Source organism: Sciurus vulgaris (assembly GCF_902686455.1).
Source record: "Sciurus vulgaris genome assembly, chromosome: 7".
In the NCBI taxonomy this organism is placed as follows: domain Eukaryota; kingdom Metazoa; phylum Chordata; class Mammalia; order Rodentia; family Sciuridae; genus Sciurus; species Sciurus vulgaris.
In genome coordinates, this window is record NC_136467.1 from 123,424,435 (window position 1) to 123,444,168 (window position 19,734).

At 51.6% G+C, this 19,734-nt stretch overlaps 1 protein-coding gene across 1 annotated transcript in view; it reads right to left on the reverse strand.

The window, feature by feature from the left end:
• ITPR3 (inositol 1,4,5-trisphosphate receptor type 3) overlaps positions 1-6,532 on the reverse strand; it is an 88,594-nt gene extending 82,062 nt beyond the window's left edge. Inside the window, 1 exon segment of the mRNA XM_079147292.1 lies at positions 5,673-6,532. Within this exon segment, the coding sequence (XP_079003418.1) occupies positions 5,673-5,761 (89 nt within the window). The 5' untranslated portion in view covers positions 5,762-6,532.
• Between the last annotated feature and the right edge of the window lie 13,202 nt (positions 6,533-19,734).

Genomic DNA, 19,734 nt, shown 5'->3' on the forward strand with positions numbered 1-19,734 from the left:
CCAAATATACACAGGTGTCTGCCTCCAGCACCTGCAGCTGCCCCTGGGCTGAGATTTGTGTTTGCTGCCCATTCTGGCTCTGCCCACCTGCTGGCCAAACAAACAGCACTGTGCTCCCTGTGACTATCTGATTCCCTCACTCAACCCCCTGTGATGAGTTCCTCCTGCCTGTGGCCCCACCTGACCCCAACCCAATTCACATCTGGGACTGGCTGTGGTGAAGCCCAGTCTCACTTCTGCCTCCACCATTCCTCTCCCACCAGCCCTGACCTGAAAGACCCTTTGACCTCCTCTCTCCCCAGCTGTGTGAACCCAGGGTCCTGACTGCAGGCACTGAAGTTGAGTACCACAGGCCCCAGGGCCCAACCAGCCTAATACTGGGAGGGCTCAGAACTCATGTTCAGAGGCCTGAGATGAACTTAGTGGAGATTCGGACTTTGCTCCGCTCCCTTCCCCCAAGTTTCCTCCCCTCCTCTCTCAGCCCCACTCCAACCTGGGATAAGTCTACACAGCAGAGCTGGAGGTGGCCATGCAAGGATTCCAGAATGTGTGTGCAAGCATCACTGAAACCCCAGAACCTTCCCCCAAACTGAGAGCAGAAAACTGGTACATCCCTAAAACCCAGGCATGTTGTCCCTAGCCCCAACCCAAGCCACCGCCCCATGGGCCAAGCCAGGGAGGGGACGTGGGGTCAGGAATGTAGGGGTAGGGCAGAGTGTGGGCAAGCGACTAGAACAGGATTCTATTAAGGCCAAGGGAGTCCAAGGTGCGAAACTTGGGGCTGTTTTTATCCTCAGCCAACCCCACACCTCTCCTGTCTCCCCACTTATCATTCACACCCCTTTCCTCTTGTGCCCTCCTGCTGCCTGGGACCTCCACCACACCCAACTCCCAGGAGGCTGGTCTCTCTCCTCAACGCTAGTGCAACCACACAAATGGGACATGAAATGAGTCAGAACCTTGGTGGCACAGAGTTCCTTCTCCATGCGCCTCCAGCACCAGAGAAACACGCAGCTTTGGGAGCCTGTGAGGCAAAAGCTGTGCCTTCTCTTTGATCTCCATTCTGGATGTTACCCTCAGAGGATAACTGAACAAGCATCTATGCACGTGTGCACCAGATGTTCAGAGGCAAATTGTCTATAACAGCAAACGCCTAGTCTAAATGCCGAATGCAAGAGTTGCTTAAATCAATTAAGGAATGTCCTATCATGGGTGCTATGCAGCCATAAAATGGCGAGTTGGCATGGGAAGAGACAGATGACGGTATCCAAAAAAAGACAGGATCCGAAGCCATATGTGCAGCTCGATATGTTTTGCAAATGTTTATTTGGGTATATAAAAGGCTAGAAGGTCTACACAGGATATACTGTAAGTCACAGTGGTATTCTAGGTAATTTTTTATTTGAGCTTTTCAGTTTTCTCCATGGAACGTGAATTTATTTTTTAATCAGAAAAAAATACTATTTTCATAAAATGAATTGCATGGATCGGGCTAGCCAAGACCAAGCCCTGCCTTGGGCTATAGAACAGAAGCCTAACATCTTGTTCCAGTGAAATCACAATGAAATGAAAGCCAAGGCAGGTCTGAAATCTGCCTGGGGGAATGCGGTCAGCTTGGGAGGGGCAGTCCCTCCTCGTGGAATTACATGTGTCCTCAGAGACTTAACGCTCAAAAGGCCCTTGAGATCCTCACTCTCCCCACCTGCACAGAATGCAACGATCTGGCACTCAGCTTGATTACTACTGATTCCCCAGTGCCCTAAAACAATGGCTGGCAATAGTAGGTGCTCAATAAATGATCACTGAATGGCTTAATGAAGTCTGATGAGGGCAAGGTGGCTCTTCTGGACCCAAGGGGCAGGAGACCCAGGAGGCTGGCTTTCATCATAGCCCATCAGCCTGGGAAGACTTCCCGTTCAGAATCCAAAACCTAGGTACAACCTTAAAATCACCTGGGGAATTTTAAAGAATCCAACACCCAGATCCCACCCCTAGAGATGCTGATAGAGTGATATGGCATGGGACTTAGAAATTAAAATTTTTCTGAAAGATCCCCAGCAGTTTCTCAGGTAGAGCCAGAGCACCTTAGAAGATATGCAGGATGACAGAAACACACTCTGAGAAGGCAGGGCCTTGTCAAAAACATCCAGCAAGTTACTGATAGAACTGGAGCAGATTCCCTTTCTGAGAGCCAGCCCTGGGGCTCCCTATTCGAGAATCTAACCCTGGGACTTGGGCTTCTCCACACTTACTCCCACATTTCTTGGGTCCTGATCTCCAGCACCACCTTCCCAGGAAGCATGTCAGGATGGAGAGGGACAGAGAACCCCATGGGAGAAGACAGGGACCCTTCTGATCCTATTCCTAAGTGCCCAGTCTGGGTGATCCAGGCCAGAGGCCCTGGGGCTCCCCAGTGGTGCTCCAGGCCAGCCAATGGGTGGACAGAAGCGTAAGTGCTGGGCAATCACCTTCAAGCCAAGTTCGCCTGCATTCCCCCACTCCTGAGGGTCTGGGGCTACTCCTCTAGGCAACTCATGGAGATCTTCAGAGGCCTGACATGAGCTCCTAAAGGGTCCACTCTGTATTCCTATGACCAGTTCTCCCTAGCTGCTGGCCTGAGCCAACCCTAATCCTCCACCTCTTGCTGGCCCTGATTAGCTGCTCCAGTTCTGCCCTTCACTGCCTCCACCTGGGTGAGGGACAAGGCAGGGCCCTGACCCCACACTTTCCTGCCAAGAACAGGTGTGGGCCTGCTTTCCCAGGTGGCCAGCAATCTCAACCCACTGCAGGATCACTCCCCAGACCCTCCATCCTCCCACAGAGTTAATGTACAATCTTCTCAGAGCTCAGATTATCCAGCAAGATGTAATTGGTTACCTTCACTTTGCCCTGAAGAGTTCCGGCATGAATCTGAAGGCTGCCCCAGCCTCCCTACCCCCACCAAATGTCACCAGTTGACCCAGCCCTCTACCACCAAGGTCATCCTTGTCCTCAACAAATCCACTTCAACCCAACCCTTATGCAATCTCCTGGACAGCAGGCACTGGGGCGCGACACCAGCCCAGGATCTCAGTCATATCAGTCTCCCAGGTTCCAGACCATGGCACCAATAGCCCCAGGAAAGGCAACAGGGGCAGAGTTGGGAATGAGCAAAGAATCACTTAGAGCATGCTTCTCACACTTTGGCCCACCAGTCCCCTGGGGATCTTATTAAACTGTAGGCTTCAATTCAATAAGACTGAGTGCAGGGTCTGAGATTCCATATTTCCACCAAGTTTCTCAGTAATGCTAAACTGCAATGTATCAATGACTTATACCACTTACAATCATTCTTCATTGACTTTGAAGAAAGGTGAGGAAAACCACAGCTTCCTATTCACCACCAAGTCCCTGGCACCCAAATACAGTTGCCCGTACCTATGACAGGTGCCAAATACATGAATGGTATAATAAATTCTGGAAAAGTACCCATCATTAGATGGGCCTACAGGGAACCCTCAGACAAAATCTGAATAACACCGATGAGCAGTTGGGTTAAAAGGGTTAATTCTTCCCTGAATGGGGAAGGAGGCTGATCTTTCAGAAGAGGCCACTTTGCACTAGGTCTTAGAGGGTGGATAGACTTACTCAGGTGGAGACTAGCAGCTGAATGGCATAGTGGAGCAACACAAGAGCAAAGGTAAAGAGAAAGAGCCAGGGACAGGTTCTAGGAACTGCACCTGGAGTTTTAGGTGTATGCAGAGGGAGACGAGGAAAAAAACCAGATACAGTTGGGGTCTGCACAATCTGGTGATAGCGTGCTAGGCTGGTAGGGGGATGTCCATCGATGTTGGAGGGGGTTTGCAGAGGGAGGGGACCTGGGGTATAAGGCTCTCAGGTCACCAGGACTTGCCAGTGGGATGGAGGTAGACTGGAAAAAGCTGATCGCTTGGTGCAGGAACGGGTCACTCACAGTAGGAGGAAGTTAGTCAGGGGGTAACAGAGGGAAACCCATGAGAGGGAAATAAGAGGTTTTCTTTGGCTCTGTTAAGGTCTTTGTGTATTGGCCCCATGGTTAACATCTAATCCCTCAGAAGGCTGAGGCAGGAGGATTGTGAGTTCAAGCCAACCTGGACAACTTGGTGAGAACCTATCTCAAAATACAAGGGTTGAGGATGTACCTTAGTGGTAAAGCACCTACCCAGCAGGCATGAGCCCTGGTTCAAAACCCCAGTACTGCAAATATATAGGGGAGGGACGGCTCAAGATACTTAAAAAACACCCACTGTATGGTTGGCCCTGAGCCAGGCATAAGCAACAAGAAAAAATGGTGAATTCCCAAGTCTCCAGAGGTCCCCAGAGTCCTTTGGCCTCCACTCTCCCCCACAACTCCCACACTCCCTTCCCTCAGCATTCTGAGGTGTTCACTGTGTACCTAATACATGTAGACCCTGGCCTACACCTCTGGGGGAGGCCTGCACAGATGCTGGCCCAGATGTGACTCCACTCCTATTCTCCAGGAGGAATCCAAGCAAGTGGGAAGTGGGTAGGAGACCACATCTGACCCAAGAGGGGAATAGGAGAGCCTGGATAGTGCAGAAAATACCAAGGGAGACATGTGACTCCCACCTCCCCACAAAAGGCTGAGCCAAGCCCAGTTCAGAGCCTGCCCTGGACTGAGGGTGCCATCACTGACTTCCAAAGCCCCCAGAGAGGAGGCACATCCTTGGGGCTGGCTAGTGTTCAGCAGAGTGGGGTCAGTCAGAGAGTTGGGAAGATAAGACAATTGAACACAGGCCCCCAAACTGTAAATGGGACAAAAGGAGCAGGTCCTGCCCTGGGGCCTGGCAGGAGAGGTGGGACAAACTGCTGTACCCCATCCAAGGCTACAGTGGATCACTACTCTAAAGATAAACCATTTTCTCTGCCTTAATTCGTTTTCTGCCCCATCCCCGGTACAGGTCACCAAGACAAGAATTGATTCCTGTTATCCAGGGACCCTACCTGAGGGGTAGGCGACCAGAATTAATTAATGTTTGTAAAGCACTCTAGAAAACCTGGGATCAGGGACCCAGGGGCGCCAGAGAGCCGAACAGGAAATTGACGAGTAGAGGCGGGGAGAAGGGGGCAGCCGGCCAGAACCTGGGTCGCCTGGAAGGGGAGGGGCTGAGAACAGTCCTACAGAAAGACGGACAGGGACGGAGAGAGGGCAGTGAGCAAGAAGGTGCGACCCCTCAAAGGCGCCACTGGATGAGTACTAGAGGATTCCGGGTTCCAGGTTGAGCCTGGCACCCGCCGCAGCTCGGCCCACTCCGGAGCCGAGCACGTCCAGGCCCGATGCCTTTCCCAACTCTCCTCCCAGGCACCCACCTGCTCGCCCGCGGGACCACCTGATAGGAAGTTTTGGCCCCTCCGCCCCACTCCGAAGAAAGGCATGCGCCCGCGGGTGGAGGTTCCACCGACCCGGGCGCCTCCTGCCAACTCCCGCAGGGCCCCCGACTCCTACCTGAACAAACATTTCACTTCCTTTCTGTAAAAGACGGAGGCGAGCCCTTCCCTCTCTCCGTAAGACTGGGGAGTCCTGGTCCTCTGTTGAAAGGCTGCGGGCCGCGGCGGCGGGACACTCGCAGCTGGCACCCGGGCCCTTGGCGTCCCCTCCCTGCCCGCGCCCCGCTGAAGCTCAGCTCACTCACCCTAAAGTGCTGATGAAGCCGTTGACCGAGCCCTCGGCGTACAGAGAGACGATGTCCCCGATATGGAGAAAGCTAGACATTTCGCTCATGGCTGCGGCCCCCCGGGGTCCGGGGCAGCAGGGGTGCCCAGGGGCGTGCGGTCAGGCTGGGTGCCGAGGACGGAGGCGTCCGGGGGGCGAGCAGGGGCGCACTCCCACTTCAGAGCCCGGCACTCCGGGCGGCCGGGGCGGGCTGGCGGCCACGGGAGCCGGAGGAGGCGCCGCGCGGCCCCGGGTCCGGGTGAGGAGGTGCCCGCGTCTTGGCGCGCCCGCCGCCCGCCAGCCCGGCCCGGCCCGCTCGTACCTGCAGCGTAGAAGGAGCAGGAAGTCTGGGGCAGTCACACACACATGCAAATCCCGCCCGGGAGGCGGGGAGGCCACACCCCTGCCCCCCCCCCCGCCCTGCCGCGGCCCGCCCGCCGGCACCCATGTGCACCGTCCCGCCTCCCGGCGCTCCGCGTCCCTCGCGCGTCCGGGCCCGGCCTCCCGGACGCAGAGCGCACCGCCTGCCTCCTGACCCCCAAAGACGCCCCGAAAGACTCCGGGGAGTTCCGGAGCTCCCGCAAGCTCGAGGAACCGCCGTCCCCGGGAAGCCCATGAGTTGTAGGGGGCTCTCCGCCCTCGGAGTTCCCCGAACTGTCTACTCTCCGGCCCCAGGGTCGCCGAGAATCAGTGCAGGCGCCCGCGGGAGGGGGAGTCCAGCGCCCCCGCAGGCGCTACGGTGAGCGGCGCGCGGAGGACGTGCCCCAGAGCGCCCTGTCGGTGGCTTCGGCGCCCAGCTGAGGGGCGTCTTGCGCCTGCGGGAGCGCTAGTCCCTTTGCAGCGCAAATCGGGATTCGCTTTCTCAACGTGAAAAGACTTTTCATTGCACAATAGAAAGTGCTCGGGCTTGGAGGGGAAATGAAGCAATGGGGTGGGTTTTGTTTTTTTCTCTCCGCATTCCTGTGTACAAAGGGATCCAACTTCCGAATCAGTTCAGCCGCTCCCTCTCCAGGAGTTGGCTCCAAAACTGTTGGCTCCTTCTGTCTTTCCTTTAAAAAAAAAAGAAAGAAAGAAAAAGAAAAAAAATGGAGTTGAGGAAGAGAAAATTACCTTGGCTAGTTAATAGCGCACCCAAGCGCTGACAATGACAAGTCCGGCTGCCGGCCCTCTGGGAGTGACCGGCTGCGACGCCTCCGCCAGACTCTTGCTGAGGAGGTCCTGCCCTCAAACTGTCGTCCCCAGCTCGCCTACTTTCTGTTCTGTGGATGCTGGGGTGTTTGCTTCCTAGTGCTTTTATCTGAACTCCCGAGGTAGAGTACCCACTGCCACCCCCATTCAATCGTATTTACTCCCTTCCGACACCCCCACCTATTTCCTGAGGGGTGGGGGCGGGGGCGTTTGTCCCTGGGAGAAAGCGGAGGAGGGGACTCTGAGACTGAAGCAGGAAGAACGGAGACCCGGGAGGGGTGGAAACAACTCAGAGCCAGGAGCCCGCTGCTGACCCGGGCAGGAGAAGAACCCCGGGTGTGTGGTTTTTTGTTGTTGTTGTTTTGTTTCGTTTTGTTTTGTTTTGTTTTGTTTTGTTTTGTTTTCACAAAAGACGCTTAAAACGTGGGAAGGCAGGACACTTCCAGAATCGCTTAATCCAGTGTTTCACAGCTTTTCCACCAGGGCCCACAAATAAGTTTTACATCAGACCAGTCCACACCTTCATCTATATATATACAAAACAATAGTTTCACAGAACAATACTTACCCTTATGACCTGTGATGCGGTCCGATATTTTCTACTCTATTTCGATTGTTTTGTTTTAAATGTTGGTGGTAATCCACTAAATTGCTTTTTTTTAAAAAAAAAATGTATCAAGAAGCAGGCCAATGTTACTGGCCTGTTATCCCAATGATTCCAGAGGCTGAATCAAGAGAACCCCAAGTTTGAGGCCAGCCTGAGCAACTTAGGGAGACCCTGTCTCAACATAAAAAATAAAGAGGGGTGGGGATAAGGCTCAGTGGTAGAGCATCTCTGGGTCCAATCTCCAATAAGGCAAAAACTTAAAAAATAAAATGTATTAAAGAGTTGCAAGTGCAGTTTGAAAAACTTCACACATTCCACTCTGCCAAAAAGAGATGACCAAAGCCCAGAGGAGTGTCAACTATGGAGGTCACACAGCAGGTTCCTCACAACTGGAGGCAGAAGCCAAGCTCCTCACTTGGCCCATACTCTCCACCACCCTGTACCCACTGAGCTGCCTGACCTGCCCCTGTTCATCGGTGGAGCCTCACTGGGAAGGCAGTTCCACTTGCTTCCAGGAGTCAGGCCACCCCTTATTCCCTGGGGCTAGAAAGGGAAAATATACATTCATTCCATAAGCATCTATTGAAGGCCTACCATGTGTCAGACCTCTACTGGGCACCAGGCTCTGATCAAGCCACCAGCCTGGGCCTACTTGCCTTTTCTCCTTCCAAATGAGATGAAGAGGGATGAGTTGAAAACACTATTCAGTGGCCATACTCAGATTTGTGCCTACTTTGCCTCCCCATGTCTCCCTGTGGATGTCTGCATGTACATGTCCTTCTTCTCCTGAGATTCAAGTAGGTGCTGCCATAATTCAGCCAAGGTCTCACAGCCAGGAAGCAGAGACCACTCCGCTTTGGGCCTGTGTGCCCAAAGCACATCCCTAGGTTCTCCCCACCCTGCCCCCAGCCTAGGTGTCTGAGTCTCTGTGTTTGTGCCCACCAGGACATCCAGGAGGACTCAGAGATGGAGAGCATGCCTTCCCTCCTCAGCTGACTAAGAAGTCCTGCCAGCCTCCTGCCACACAGTGCTTCTAGGAATCTTTCTGGAACACAAGGCCCATGCTATTTATTTCTACAGGAGCCACTCCTATGTTCTAGGCCCCAATCACCTGCTTCTGCCAAGTCAGCCCCACTGTAAGCTCTTTATATATCTGGGTTCTGAATTAGAGTTTGTTTAAAGAAAAGTTCAGTTGGTTAAAAAAAAGAAAAAAAAAAAAGTTTAAAAAACAGATGGTAAGGCTGGGGGTGTAGCACGTGCTTAGCATGTGTGAAGCCCTAGGTTCAATCCCAGAACCAAAAGGAATTTTTTTAAAGAAAGAAAGAAACAGATGGTACAACTCTGGTGAGTTCATTCTCTTGCTCTGCTGCTTGAAGATCTCCTGCATCTCCTTGCTGCCCACAGGACAGTCTGCGGGCCCTACCCCAACCAGACCCTCACCCCTATCCCCACTATTCCTACCCCTTTCCCCTCTACAGACAACAAATTTGTCCCTCAAGGAAGAACCGTGCTGTGGGCAGATCAAGAGCGCAGGCATGAAACCAAGCACAGTGGCACATGCCTGTTATCCCAGCTCTTCAGGAAGCCGAAGCAGGAGGATCTCAAGTTCCAGGCCAGCCTGTACAACTTGGTGAGACCCTGTTTCAAAACAAAAAATACAAAGGGCTGGAGATGTAGCTCAGTGGTAGAGCTCAGTGGGAGGGTTTGAACCCCAGTAAGGCACATTAAAAAAAAAAAAAAAAAAAAAAAAAAAAGCGCAGGCAAGACTTGCCATGTTCTAACAGCAGTTCTTTCAGCCCCTGCTTCCTCCTCTGTTGAATGGGGAGAGCATGAGAGCATCACACCCACACTCAGGAGGCACAAGACCCCAGCACAGCAGCCCCCAGGAAGGAAGGACTCAAGTTGCGGTGTTCATCCACGCATACCTCTGCCCGGGGCCCTGTTCCTCTCTCTACCACCCTGCTTCTTCTCGCCATGGTCAGAACAAAGCCTCCTTTCCTGAAGTACTGGAGCATCAATCTTTTAAATATTATCATGAATATTTTAAGAAATAATACATTGAGGGCTGGGGATATACCTTGGCAGCAGAGTATGAGCTCTTGGGTTCAGTACCCAGGATGGGGACAGTGGGAAAAGAAAATAGATTGGGCTGGGGATGTAACTCACTGGTAGAGCACTTGACTCGCATGTGTGAGGCCCTGGGTTCAACTCCCCAAACCTCAAAATTAAATAAATAAATAAATATATATATATATGTATATATATATATATATATATATACATATATATATATATCCATCTCTGTGTATATGTACATACATATATATATGCATTGTGGGTATATATATTCTTGTACCTTTCCTCCAGCTTTGTTTAAATGCTTGCATTTTGCAAAATTTAGTTCCAAATATTTTAAGAACTAAACCTTTGCAATTCAGCTGAAGTTCCTCATGCACTCTTCTCCAGCTACACCCCTCTCCCTCCCTTTTCTTTCCAGAGATAGCCATTGTCCTGATTTGGCTAAGTAGCATTTCGTGCAGATTTTTATGCTTGTCCCACGTACCAATGTACCACATACCAATCTCTGATATCACTTTGCAGGGGCTACATTTTATATAAATGCTCTCGCCCTGTGTGCTGCCTTGATACATGTCTCTCAATGTGATAGTCCCTTTCCTGACCACATCACTGTTCATTCGTTCCATTGGTGATAAGATTTATTTAAGGGTTGCAGATGTATCTCAGTAATAGAGCATTTGCCCAGCATGCTCAAGGCCCTGGGTTCAATTCCCAGCACCACAAAAGAAAAAAGACCTCTTTAAGTTTTTGCTACTCAACGATACTGAAGTAAACATTCTTCTGTCCTTGTGTACGTTCATAAGTGTCCCAAGGGTCCTTTGGTTCAAGCTATAGATTGAAGCCTATGGGTTATGGGTTATGAAATTAATTGAATGGGTAAAGATCAGCATTTTTAAAATTCAAAATTGATTAGAAAATATCAACATGTGTCATGCATAATTAGAGTCCCTGTTAAGGTGAAAGTTGTCTGTCGTGGGTATGTTGTATGTATATTCTGGGTCACAGTGTATTATATCTTACTGAGGATATCTGTTAAAAAGTTTTTTTAAACCCTGATCTAGAGTAAAAACTTAAAGAACAGAATTGCTGGGTCATAAGGACAGAACGTTGTCAACTATCTTGATTGGAAGTTTGAGGGTAGCCTCGAAAATGCAATTTCTTTATTCCCCCACTATCAGACACATGTCATGGGTAGTAATGATCTATCTTCTTTCCCACACTTCAGTCGACTGTGAGCTCCTGGAAGAAGAGGTTGTCTACTGCACTATCCCCAGGCCAGGCACATAGTAAGTGCTTAGTAAATCTATGTGGAATTAAACTGTTGAGGAGAAAGAATGGGAAAGTATACACATTCCACCAGGAGATAAATACACAGGGAGACTGCGGGAGCTCCAGCTTGAGGTGGCAAGTGCCTGAGTCCCCCGAGTAGAGAGTGAGGAGCTTCCTGGGATGCTCTAAGAAGCTGGATGGAGAAACAATAGACTCCACCTCTCCTGAGTGGCTTGAGTGGGACAGTTAGGTTGAGGCAAGTTCAGGTCCAGGAAGGAGGTCACCACCATTCCTGTGGCAACTGGTGTGCCTGGCCCAGGCCCTAACCTCAATGACTGGGTGTCTCTCAGCACCCACTAACCCCACCTCCAGGGGAGACTCTCCCAGAGGGAGAACAGAGGTGATGGAAAGCTCAGATCAGAAATCTCCAACTCAAGATTCCCCAGAAGCCAGTGGCAGGAACTTCTGGGTAGAGGACTGAGGGGCAGTGACTGGGTGAGGAGATTACTGTTCACCCTCTGTCTCCCTCTCACCCAGTCCTAGTAATTGAACCCAAGGACTTGCACATGCTAGACAAGCACTCTACCACTAACCAGCCCTTTTTATTTTGAGACAGGTTCTCACTAAATTGCCCAGGTTGGGCTCAAAATCAGAATCCTCCTGCCTCAGCCTCCCAAGTAGCCAGGATTACAGGTGTAGGTCACTGGGTAATCACCAGCTTACCATATCTTTATTCAAATTTTGAATTCAGACAACGTATATACATAACTATAAACTATATTTTTATATAAACTATATTTTTATAACTAAAAATAAAGATGTTCAAAGCGTCGACCCCAAACTCCAAACCCAGCAGGAAGACCCCCAAGAAACCCAGCCCCTACACTTCGCTCCCAGCCTGGACCTGGGGAGGCAACAAAAGGAGGGGTAGCTTCTCCCTGAACTTGAAAGGGGACATTGGGATGGGAGGTGATATATGTGGAAAGGCCACCAGCTCTGAGCCCTAGGCTTCCTCCACTGCCTCAAACCCAACCTGGGGACTTGCTCCCAGGTCTGCTGTGTGACTTGCACATAGCGCAGACCTCTTGGAGTCTCAGGGTCCTCCTTATAAGTGGGGTTCACATCACAGATCCAGATTCCTTGGCTCTGACTGTTCTCCACTGACCCTCTCTGACTGGGACTGGGAAGGGTAGGAACATCTCCTCTTGCTAGCTGTGACAGTCTTGTGGTTTGGGGCAGATGACAGAGAGTTCTCAAGGGCTTCCTCTGCCCCTCACTCTGATGACAGCCAGGCCAGGATGGGTGGGGCGGAGTCAGGCAGAAAGGCTGACTCAGTGCCACAGCCACCCAGCCAGGTCACTACGGTGGGTGGGGTGCCAGCCCAGGCCCGCTGGGGTTCGCAGAGAATTCCTTCCCCATGCCATCAGCTGCCCTGGGCGGGCACCCCAGCCCACGGCAGCCACTTAGCCACAGCCAGGAAGACTGTGCAGGATGCCTGGCCCAGGAGCCTTCGCACACACCCTCCCTCACACACACCCAGCTCAGGCACGGACACTTTCCCTCATCCTCTTACCACACATTGAGACACCCTCTCAGCCTTTGGGAAGCCTAAAATGGAGACGGAACTTGCCATGTTTTCTCTGAGCCCCACATCCACACCCACCCATCATCGATGCCATATCTATTTATTTCAGACATTTGTTGACCACCTACCATATGCAAGGGACTGGAGGGGAAACAGACTGTTGGAATGCGGCCAGACAACCCGACCACATGGTCCTGGTCTAGTAAAGCAAGAGATAAAAGCAATCTGCTACCGAGATTCCACTGCTCATAGAAAGAGGCCTGGCCTCCTTTCCTTCAAATGTGGGCCTTCTTAGAGTGAAGCCCCTGGTCTGGAGTCCTGAAACCAAAGGGCCTCTACCCCAGGGGCTTCTCCATACTGACATCCCATCACCAGGCATCACCTCCTCCCCCTCCCCCGAGGTGCTGGTAGGTCCCCTGTGACTTTTCCCACACCCAACACCTTCCCAAACACAGCAAAAAGCAAGTCCTGGAGCAGAACCTCTGGAGTCCCAGCTCTGACCACTTACTGGTTGGATAGAAAAGGTACCAGCCTCCCTGGGTCTCAGTTTTATTATGTGTGAAATGAGAATGCAAAGCTGCACTCGTCAGGGCCTGGCAGGAAACTGGCCGCACCGCCCCAGTGAGTGACTGGAGAGAGGCAGGCTGAGGACCCGGTGACCTGCAGAGGTGTGGGCAGGGTCAAGAACCACTGGGGATGGTGCCCAGAGCTGGCAACTGTAGGGAGATGTCCCCACTCAGCCCTGGAAAGGTGGAAGAGGGCAGGAAGGTCTGCAAAGAGCAAGGCCCACCCACTGCCAACCCGGTGAGGGGACTAATGGAACCAACGCCACTACCTCTCTCCTCCAGCCCTCTGGTTTCTTGCCAGAGCCTCCTGTTGGCACAATCTAATGGGAAACCCGTGGCAAAGGAGCTCTGTGACTCAGGCCACATGGGCCAGCTCCTGAGGTGCAGAGCAAGAACAGAAGAGTGGGTCTGCAGGGTAGAATGGAAACCTCTAGCTTAAGTAACCATTTTTGCAAAGCACTTAGCTTGGTCAGTAAATATTCTCTGTAATTGTCTTTATTGCCTGGTCCTGAGTACTCCTGAAAAAGCTAAGTGCTGGTAGATCTGAAGAAATGACAATCTATTGGTAGAATTTTGGTTTATATGGATGACCAAGGACAGGGCATGTGCAAGGTACAATTTTTGTTTTTTTAGATGGGATCTTACGGTATTGCTCATGCAGGCCTTGAACCTCTGGGTTCCAGCAATCCTCCCAGGTGAAAGATTTTATCAAGTTTTCCACAAATCAGGCCTCCAAGCCCCTCCTCATGATCACTTCCTGAGAGCCTCTCCCATCACTGGCTTGGAGGATGGGCTGAGTTGAACCCCCCTGAGAACTGTCAGAGACGGGGAGAGGTGCAGCTGCAGTGAAGGTTGAGGGCTGTTCCATCATCCTCTGAGGTAACCTCAGCCCAATACCCAGGTCAACATCTTGGCAGGAGTTCCAGGAGAGGGGACCTCTGGCCACCCTTTCTCTGTCCCAACTAGAGAGTCCTTGCAGGTGAAGAAAATCTCCGCAAGCCTCTGTGAGTGTGCCAGACCTTGGTACCTCACCTGCCAACAAGAAGGGTGGGTTAGAAGGTGGGGAGCACAGGCCCTGCAATTTTGTGGGGACAGCATGAAAAACCTCCCCTGGGCAGGACCAGGCGGGAGCAGGCTGTCTGACAGGAGATGAAGAGGATGACGTCAAGTCCACCTGGGCGGGACCCTGGCCTCCAGTCACACCCACACCCACCTTGGCAGGCCTGAGACCCAACCAGCCAATCCTTGCCCAGGCTGCCTGGCCAGAGCTGGGAACTGCTAAAACTTGGGGTTCACCCACCAAACGTACTGGGTGGGTCAGGCTATTTCTGGATCATTCAGAAGGAAGAGGTTGTGCATGGAGGGGTGTGCCATGCTCTTCTTAGGGGGCAGAAAGGGGTCACAGCTGAGGCACTCTGGAGTAGGGAGGGAGAGAAAGGCCTGCTGTTTGCGCAGGAGTGGAGCAGACACTGGGGCCCTTGTCCTGGGGCAGCGGGGGAGGCTGCTGGCCAGATGGAGAGCAGCCGGCCTGGATTGAAAGTCGGCTTCTTCCTCCCACACCCCCACCCAGCTCTGAGGCTAGGAACAGAGGAGGCCTTCCTGAGGCCTGGTGGGGCGCAGCCCCCACCTCAGTGGGCCAGGACCACTGGGGCAGCCAGGGCACTCAGGCATCTCTATGTGCTGAGGAAAATGCTGCCTTGCTGAGGCCCAGGTGCTGCAAAAACCCTCCACGTCTGCACCAGCTTTTTTCTAGAAGGTACTATCTGGCCTCTTTTGGGGCCAGTCATGGTGGTGCAAGCCTGTAATCCCAGTTACTTGGGAAACTGAGGCAGGAAAATCAAAAGTATGAGATCCTGTCTCCAAATAAAATAAAAAGGGCCTGGGATATAGTTCAGTGATTAGAGTGATTGGTCTAGAATATGTGAGGCCTGGCGTTTGATCCCCAGCTCCACAAAAAAAGAAAAAAAAAAGAACAAGAAGCAGCAGCAGCAAGAAGCCATTGAGGGGTTCCCCTTGGGAGGACTGGCTGACTGACTAGCATCTGGGTTTTGAAACCCACCCCCAGCATCCGAATACAGCACCGCTTGAAGGGGCCACAGCAGGGTCCAGGCAGGAGGTGCTGGGCGCTGGGTGGGAGGGAGAAACAGACAGCCCAAGAGTCCAGAGCAAGTGACAGCTGTCCTTGGAGATGACAAGATACAGAAGATGAGGATGACTTTTCTGCCCTCGGGCTCCCCCAATCCGAGGGTGTTGCAGGACATGTCACAACATGGGAGCTGAAGAACCAGATAGGCTGTCGTGAGTGGGGGAGGGGGCTTCCTTCCTCTTCCACATTTGCTTTCCCTCCTCCAGCCTCCCAGGATGAACCTCGCAGGGTGTCCACCTGCTTCACAAGAAGATTCTAACCTTCTGGGTCCCTGCTTTGGCCTGACTCGTCTGTTCCAGAATCCTGGGCCCTGGGGCTGGGGGGAGTCCAGTGGCTGAATCATTGCCCTGCTGATGTCCTCCTCAGTTCTGACCTCATCCCAGTGTGGGTGGAGCCCCTGGGAGGGCAATTCCAAAGAAAGTTCCAGCTCTGCTTTCTAGCCCATAGGTTGATCTTTTTCTTTTTCCATTAATGGACTTCACTTTGGCAGAACAGTTTACAGAATAATTGAGCAGATAATATAGAAGTTTCCCATATACCTCAACTCTCAGTTTCCTCTATTATTGCCATTCTGCATTTAAGTGGCACATTTGTTACAGTTGATGAAGCAATATTGATAGATTATTAGCTAACTGAAGCTCATCATTTACATCAGGTTCCCCTCTTCTTTTTTCAGGGTTACAGTTTGATTCCATTAAATACTTGGGAAAATTTGATTGTTTAATACAAATTTTTACTACTATATATTACTCTTGTTTTAATTTTTGGAAATAAAACTAAAATTCTAGATTTGGACTTCATTCATTCTCAGTCTTCCCTCTTTATGGTGCATGCTCCATGCCTTGTGACATACTGAAGGTCGTGCAATCGCCATTGTAGTATGGTACAGAGGGTTTCACCACCCTGGGAGAGCAATTCCAAAGCAAGTTCCAGCCAGTGCTCTCCAGCCCACAGAGCGCTCTTCACCTCTTGGGAGATGTTATCCTCACCACCCTTCAGAATGGTCACCATGGAGACGCTTGATGTGTGAGGAAATCAAGTCTCAAAGAGGTTAGTCATTTAACTCGCTCAAGGTCACGTGATGGTAGTGACCAGGCTGAGACCCTGGCTTTATTTGGGTTTCCTTAAAGCAGACCCTGAGGCCAGGGCTTAGAGGAAGATCCCAGCCATGGGTACCCGAGACTTACCTGCTGGTGACAGTCTGGGAGTATGTATCCACTCACTCCTGCCCTCTCTACAGTTCAGGACTGTCCTAGGAATTTTACTTCCAGCATGTTTATCTCCCTGGGGAGAGTGAGGAGGCCTGTAGGCAGAGGACTGTGGCAGGGTTGCAGAAGAACTCAGAGGCAGGTCGAGGGCTAGCAGAGGTCCTCTGCTTTTTCCTCTGGGTGTCTCCACTCAATCATTCATCCTTCAAACCCTTATCGAGGGCCTGCTATGTGCCAGGCCAGTGCTGGGCCCATTGCATGACAGGTAACGTGTTCTGCTGTAGAAAGCACTAGAGCATAGAATCCCAAGTTCCCCAGAAGGGAAGTCTTGGGACTGGGAGGACCTGTGGTCAGCCTCCTCAGTGCCCAAAGGGTGTGTTCCTGGAGGCAGATTCCCACCAAGTGCGCCTGCTCAGTCTATAGGGATGAACCAATCCCTAAAGGACATTGGGACCCTCTTGTCACATCTCCCCACCTCTTCCCAGCTAAAGCAGGGGCATGAGGGTGAGGTCTTCCCAAGGACCTATGCATACCTTGTTGCCTTGGCCCCCAGTACCAACTCAGCTCTTGACCCCCGGAAGGCCTTTCACAGACCTGGGGTGGGTACAGCTGAGCCTCCGTAGCTACTTCCTTTGGGTGGCACTGCCCTGGTCCTATGCTCTATTTCTAAGCATAGCCACTCCCAGGAGTGGCCCTAGCACATCAGTGGTCCCTCTGGAGTTGTCCAGGTTTGGCTGAGGGAGCAGAGGGAGGCTGTACAAGACCAGACACCTGCGGAGATTCAGAAAGGAGGAACCACCCACGACCAACTCTGTGGCCGCACTTATGGCTGTATTAGAGCACCAGTCTTCACTCCCCCTAGTCCCATTTCACAGATGAGGAAACTGAGGCACACAGAGCCAATGAGAATCGTGGGCAAACAGCTAATAAATCATTACCATTCCATAGATGGGGGTGGAAACTCAGTTACTTAATGGGTTGGTGAAGATTGTGCAGCTAGTGAGGTGTCCTTGTTTTTCACATAAGGAAAGCTCAGTGAGGTAAAGGGATTCACTCATTGTTGCAAATTAATATGTGACAAGTAGGAATCAAACTCAGAGCTGCTTGACTATGGAGTTTCACCTCCACATTGCAGAAAAGTCACACACAGGAAATCTACGAGAATCTTATACACTCAGGAGTTACGCCCAAAGGCAAGGCAGAGCGCGGTTCTCCTGCCCTTGCAGATCCTGCCCCAAACGCCTCCTTGGCAGTGGCTGGGAGGAGCCCTGAAGTTGGGACAGGGACTCAGTCAAGGCCTGTGACTCCAGCCTCCACCTACAGCCATCTAGATTTTTCCTCTGGCTCCACCTTCCAGGGGGTAGGGGTGCCTAGTGAACACTCTCTCCATCTTGAGCTAAGTGTCCTCTCTGGGCACCAGTCTGTGAAACACACACAGGTTCTACCTGCCCCCATTCCAGCAGACTCCAACACCAGTCACTGAAGTTCATTATCTCTTCTTTTATCCCCACAGACAAAATGCACAGCAGCAGGTAAAGAGGTTAGATGGCAAGAAGGACTTCCAAGTTGTCATAAATGGATATAAAGACTTGGGAGCCAGATGTTGTATAGTTTTTTGTTGTTGTTGTTGTTTTTGTTTTTAGTAGTAGGGAATGAACTCAGGGGCACTTGACCACTAAACCACATCCCCAGCCCTATTTTTTGTGTTTTATTTAGAGACAGGGTCTCCTCAATGAGTTGCTTAGCACTTAGTTTTTGCTGAGGCTGGCTTTGAACTCACGATCCTCCTGCCTCAGCCTCCTCCTGGGCTGCTGGGATTACAAGCATGCACCACTGCACCTGGCTGTGCAATTCTTAAAAGAGGAATATGCCACACTGCTGGTGTAAAATCCCACATTTAGGGGCTCCAGACTATAACTTTTGGTTTTTCAGATCTCTCCTTTCCTTGGTGCTGGGAACGGGAGCTGCAAGGTCACCTGTAGAACTTGTTTAGACCTCCAACCAGGACCACACCCAACAGCTCACACTGTTCTCATTCAAGGCCAATAACAATTACTTTGTTTTTGTTTTGGGCTTTTTCGGGTTTTTGGTTATTTTGGAGACTGGCTCCCCCTAAATTTCCCAGGCTGGCCTTGAACTCACAATCCAAGTTACTGGGATTATAGGTGCACCACCATGCCCAGCAACAATGAGATTGAACTCTTACTGCAGGCTCTTTATGTCTGTATCAACTCAGTTACTCCCCAGACACACTATGCAAGGGGTGCTGACATGTCCTCTTGACAGATGAGAACACTGAGGCCCAGGAGACTCCCAAGACTCTTCATCTTCCTGATGTCTGTTCATTCTTCAAGGCTTGGCTTAAATGTCCCACTTCCTGAGAGGCCAACAATCTCTGACCTGTCTCTTTTAGCACAGGGACCTTCAGACCACCCTGCCACTTCCTCGCTCCTAACCTTGAACAACTTCCCTAAACTTAGCTTCCTTATCTTTCAAATGGGGAAAGAAAGTGGCAAGCGCAGAGAACCATGGTGCGTATTCGGTGAGATAGCAGACATCAAACCCTATCATCGGCCCCCGGCACAGGGCTGACCGTCACCATTGCTAATTAATTACACATATTCTTGTTGGTCCTTCCTTATCATAGCTCTGTTGATTTCACCTCCCCACCTGATTATAAGTTCAGTGAACACTAACCTCATTAGATCTGTCTTGGTGCAGGTGCCCCCAGATGCACAGGCGGGAAGACATGGAGGGAAGACACCAGAACAGGCTTGTTGTCGAAGCAGCCATCGCAGTGGGCGGACGATGAGAGCCTGCTTCTCTGGGAGCTGGGGAACAAGGTCATGACAGCCTCTGCTGTCAGGCAGCCAGTCCAGGTGTCTGCTCACCAACTCCTGGTGACTGGTCACTGCTCAAGGGCTGCTTCTGGGGCTTTAACTCATCCCTCCTATCACAGTCTGTGACCAATGGAACCGCCATAGCCAGATCGAAGGCTTTCCAGCAGAGATTATCAAAGACCTGGGCAAACAGCTCTTGTGGTACTTTAGAGGACACTAAGAGACCTTAGGTCTGCCTCCAAGTTTCTTCCAGATTCCAAGATTGGGGGCCAGAGGGCACAGGGCCATGCCTGGCCCAAGCACCTGTCCCTGTCCTGCCCTGCCCTGCCTGCCAGGGGCAATGAAGGTCATGGAGAGTCAGGAGTGTGTGCCTAGAAGGAAGTGACGAGGAAGGACTGGGACTCTGGACCTGGTCTCAAGCTCAAGAGAAGCTGAGCTGCAGCCCATCTTGAGGCACACTGGCAGCTTCCTGGCAGCACATGGCTGAGCATGGAAGCGCCCTCAGACACAGGGAGCTGGGGACTTGGAGGGTCAGGAAGGCCTGGGTAACACAT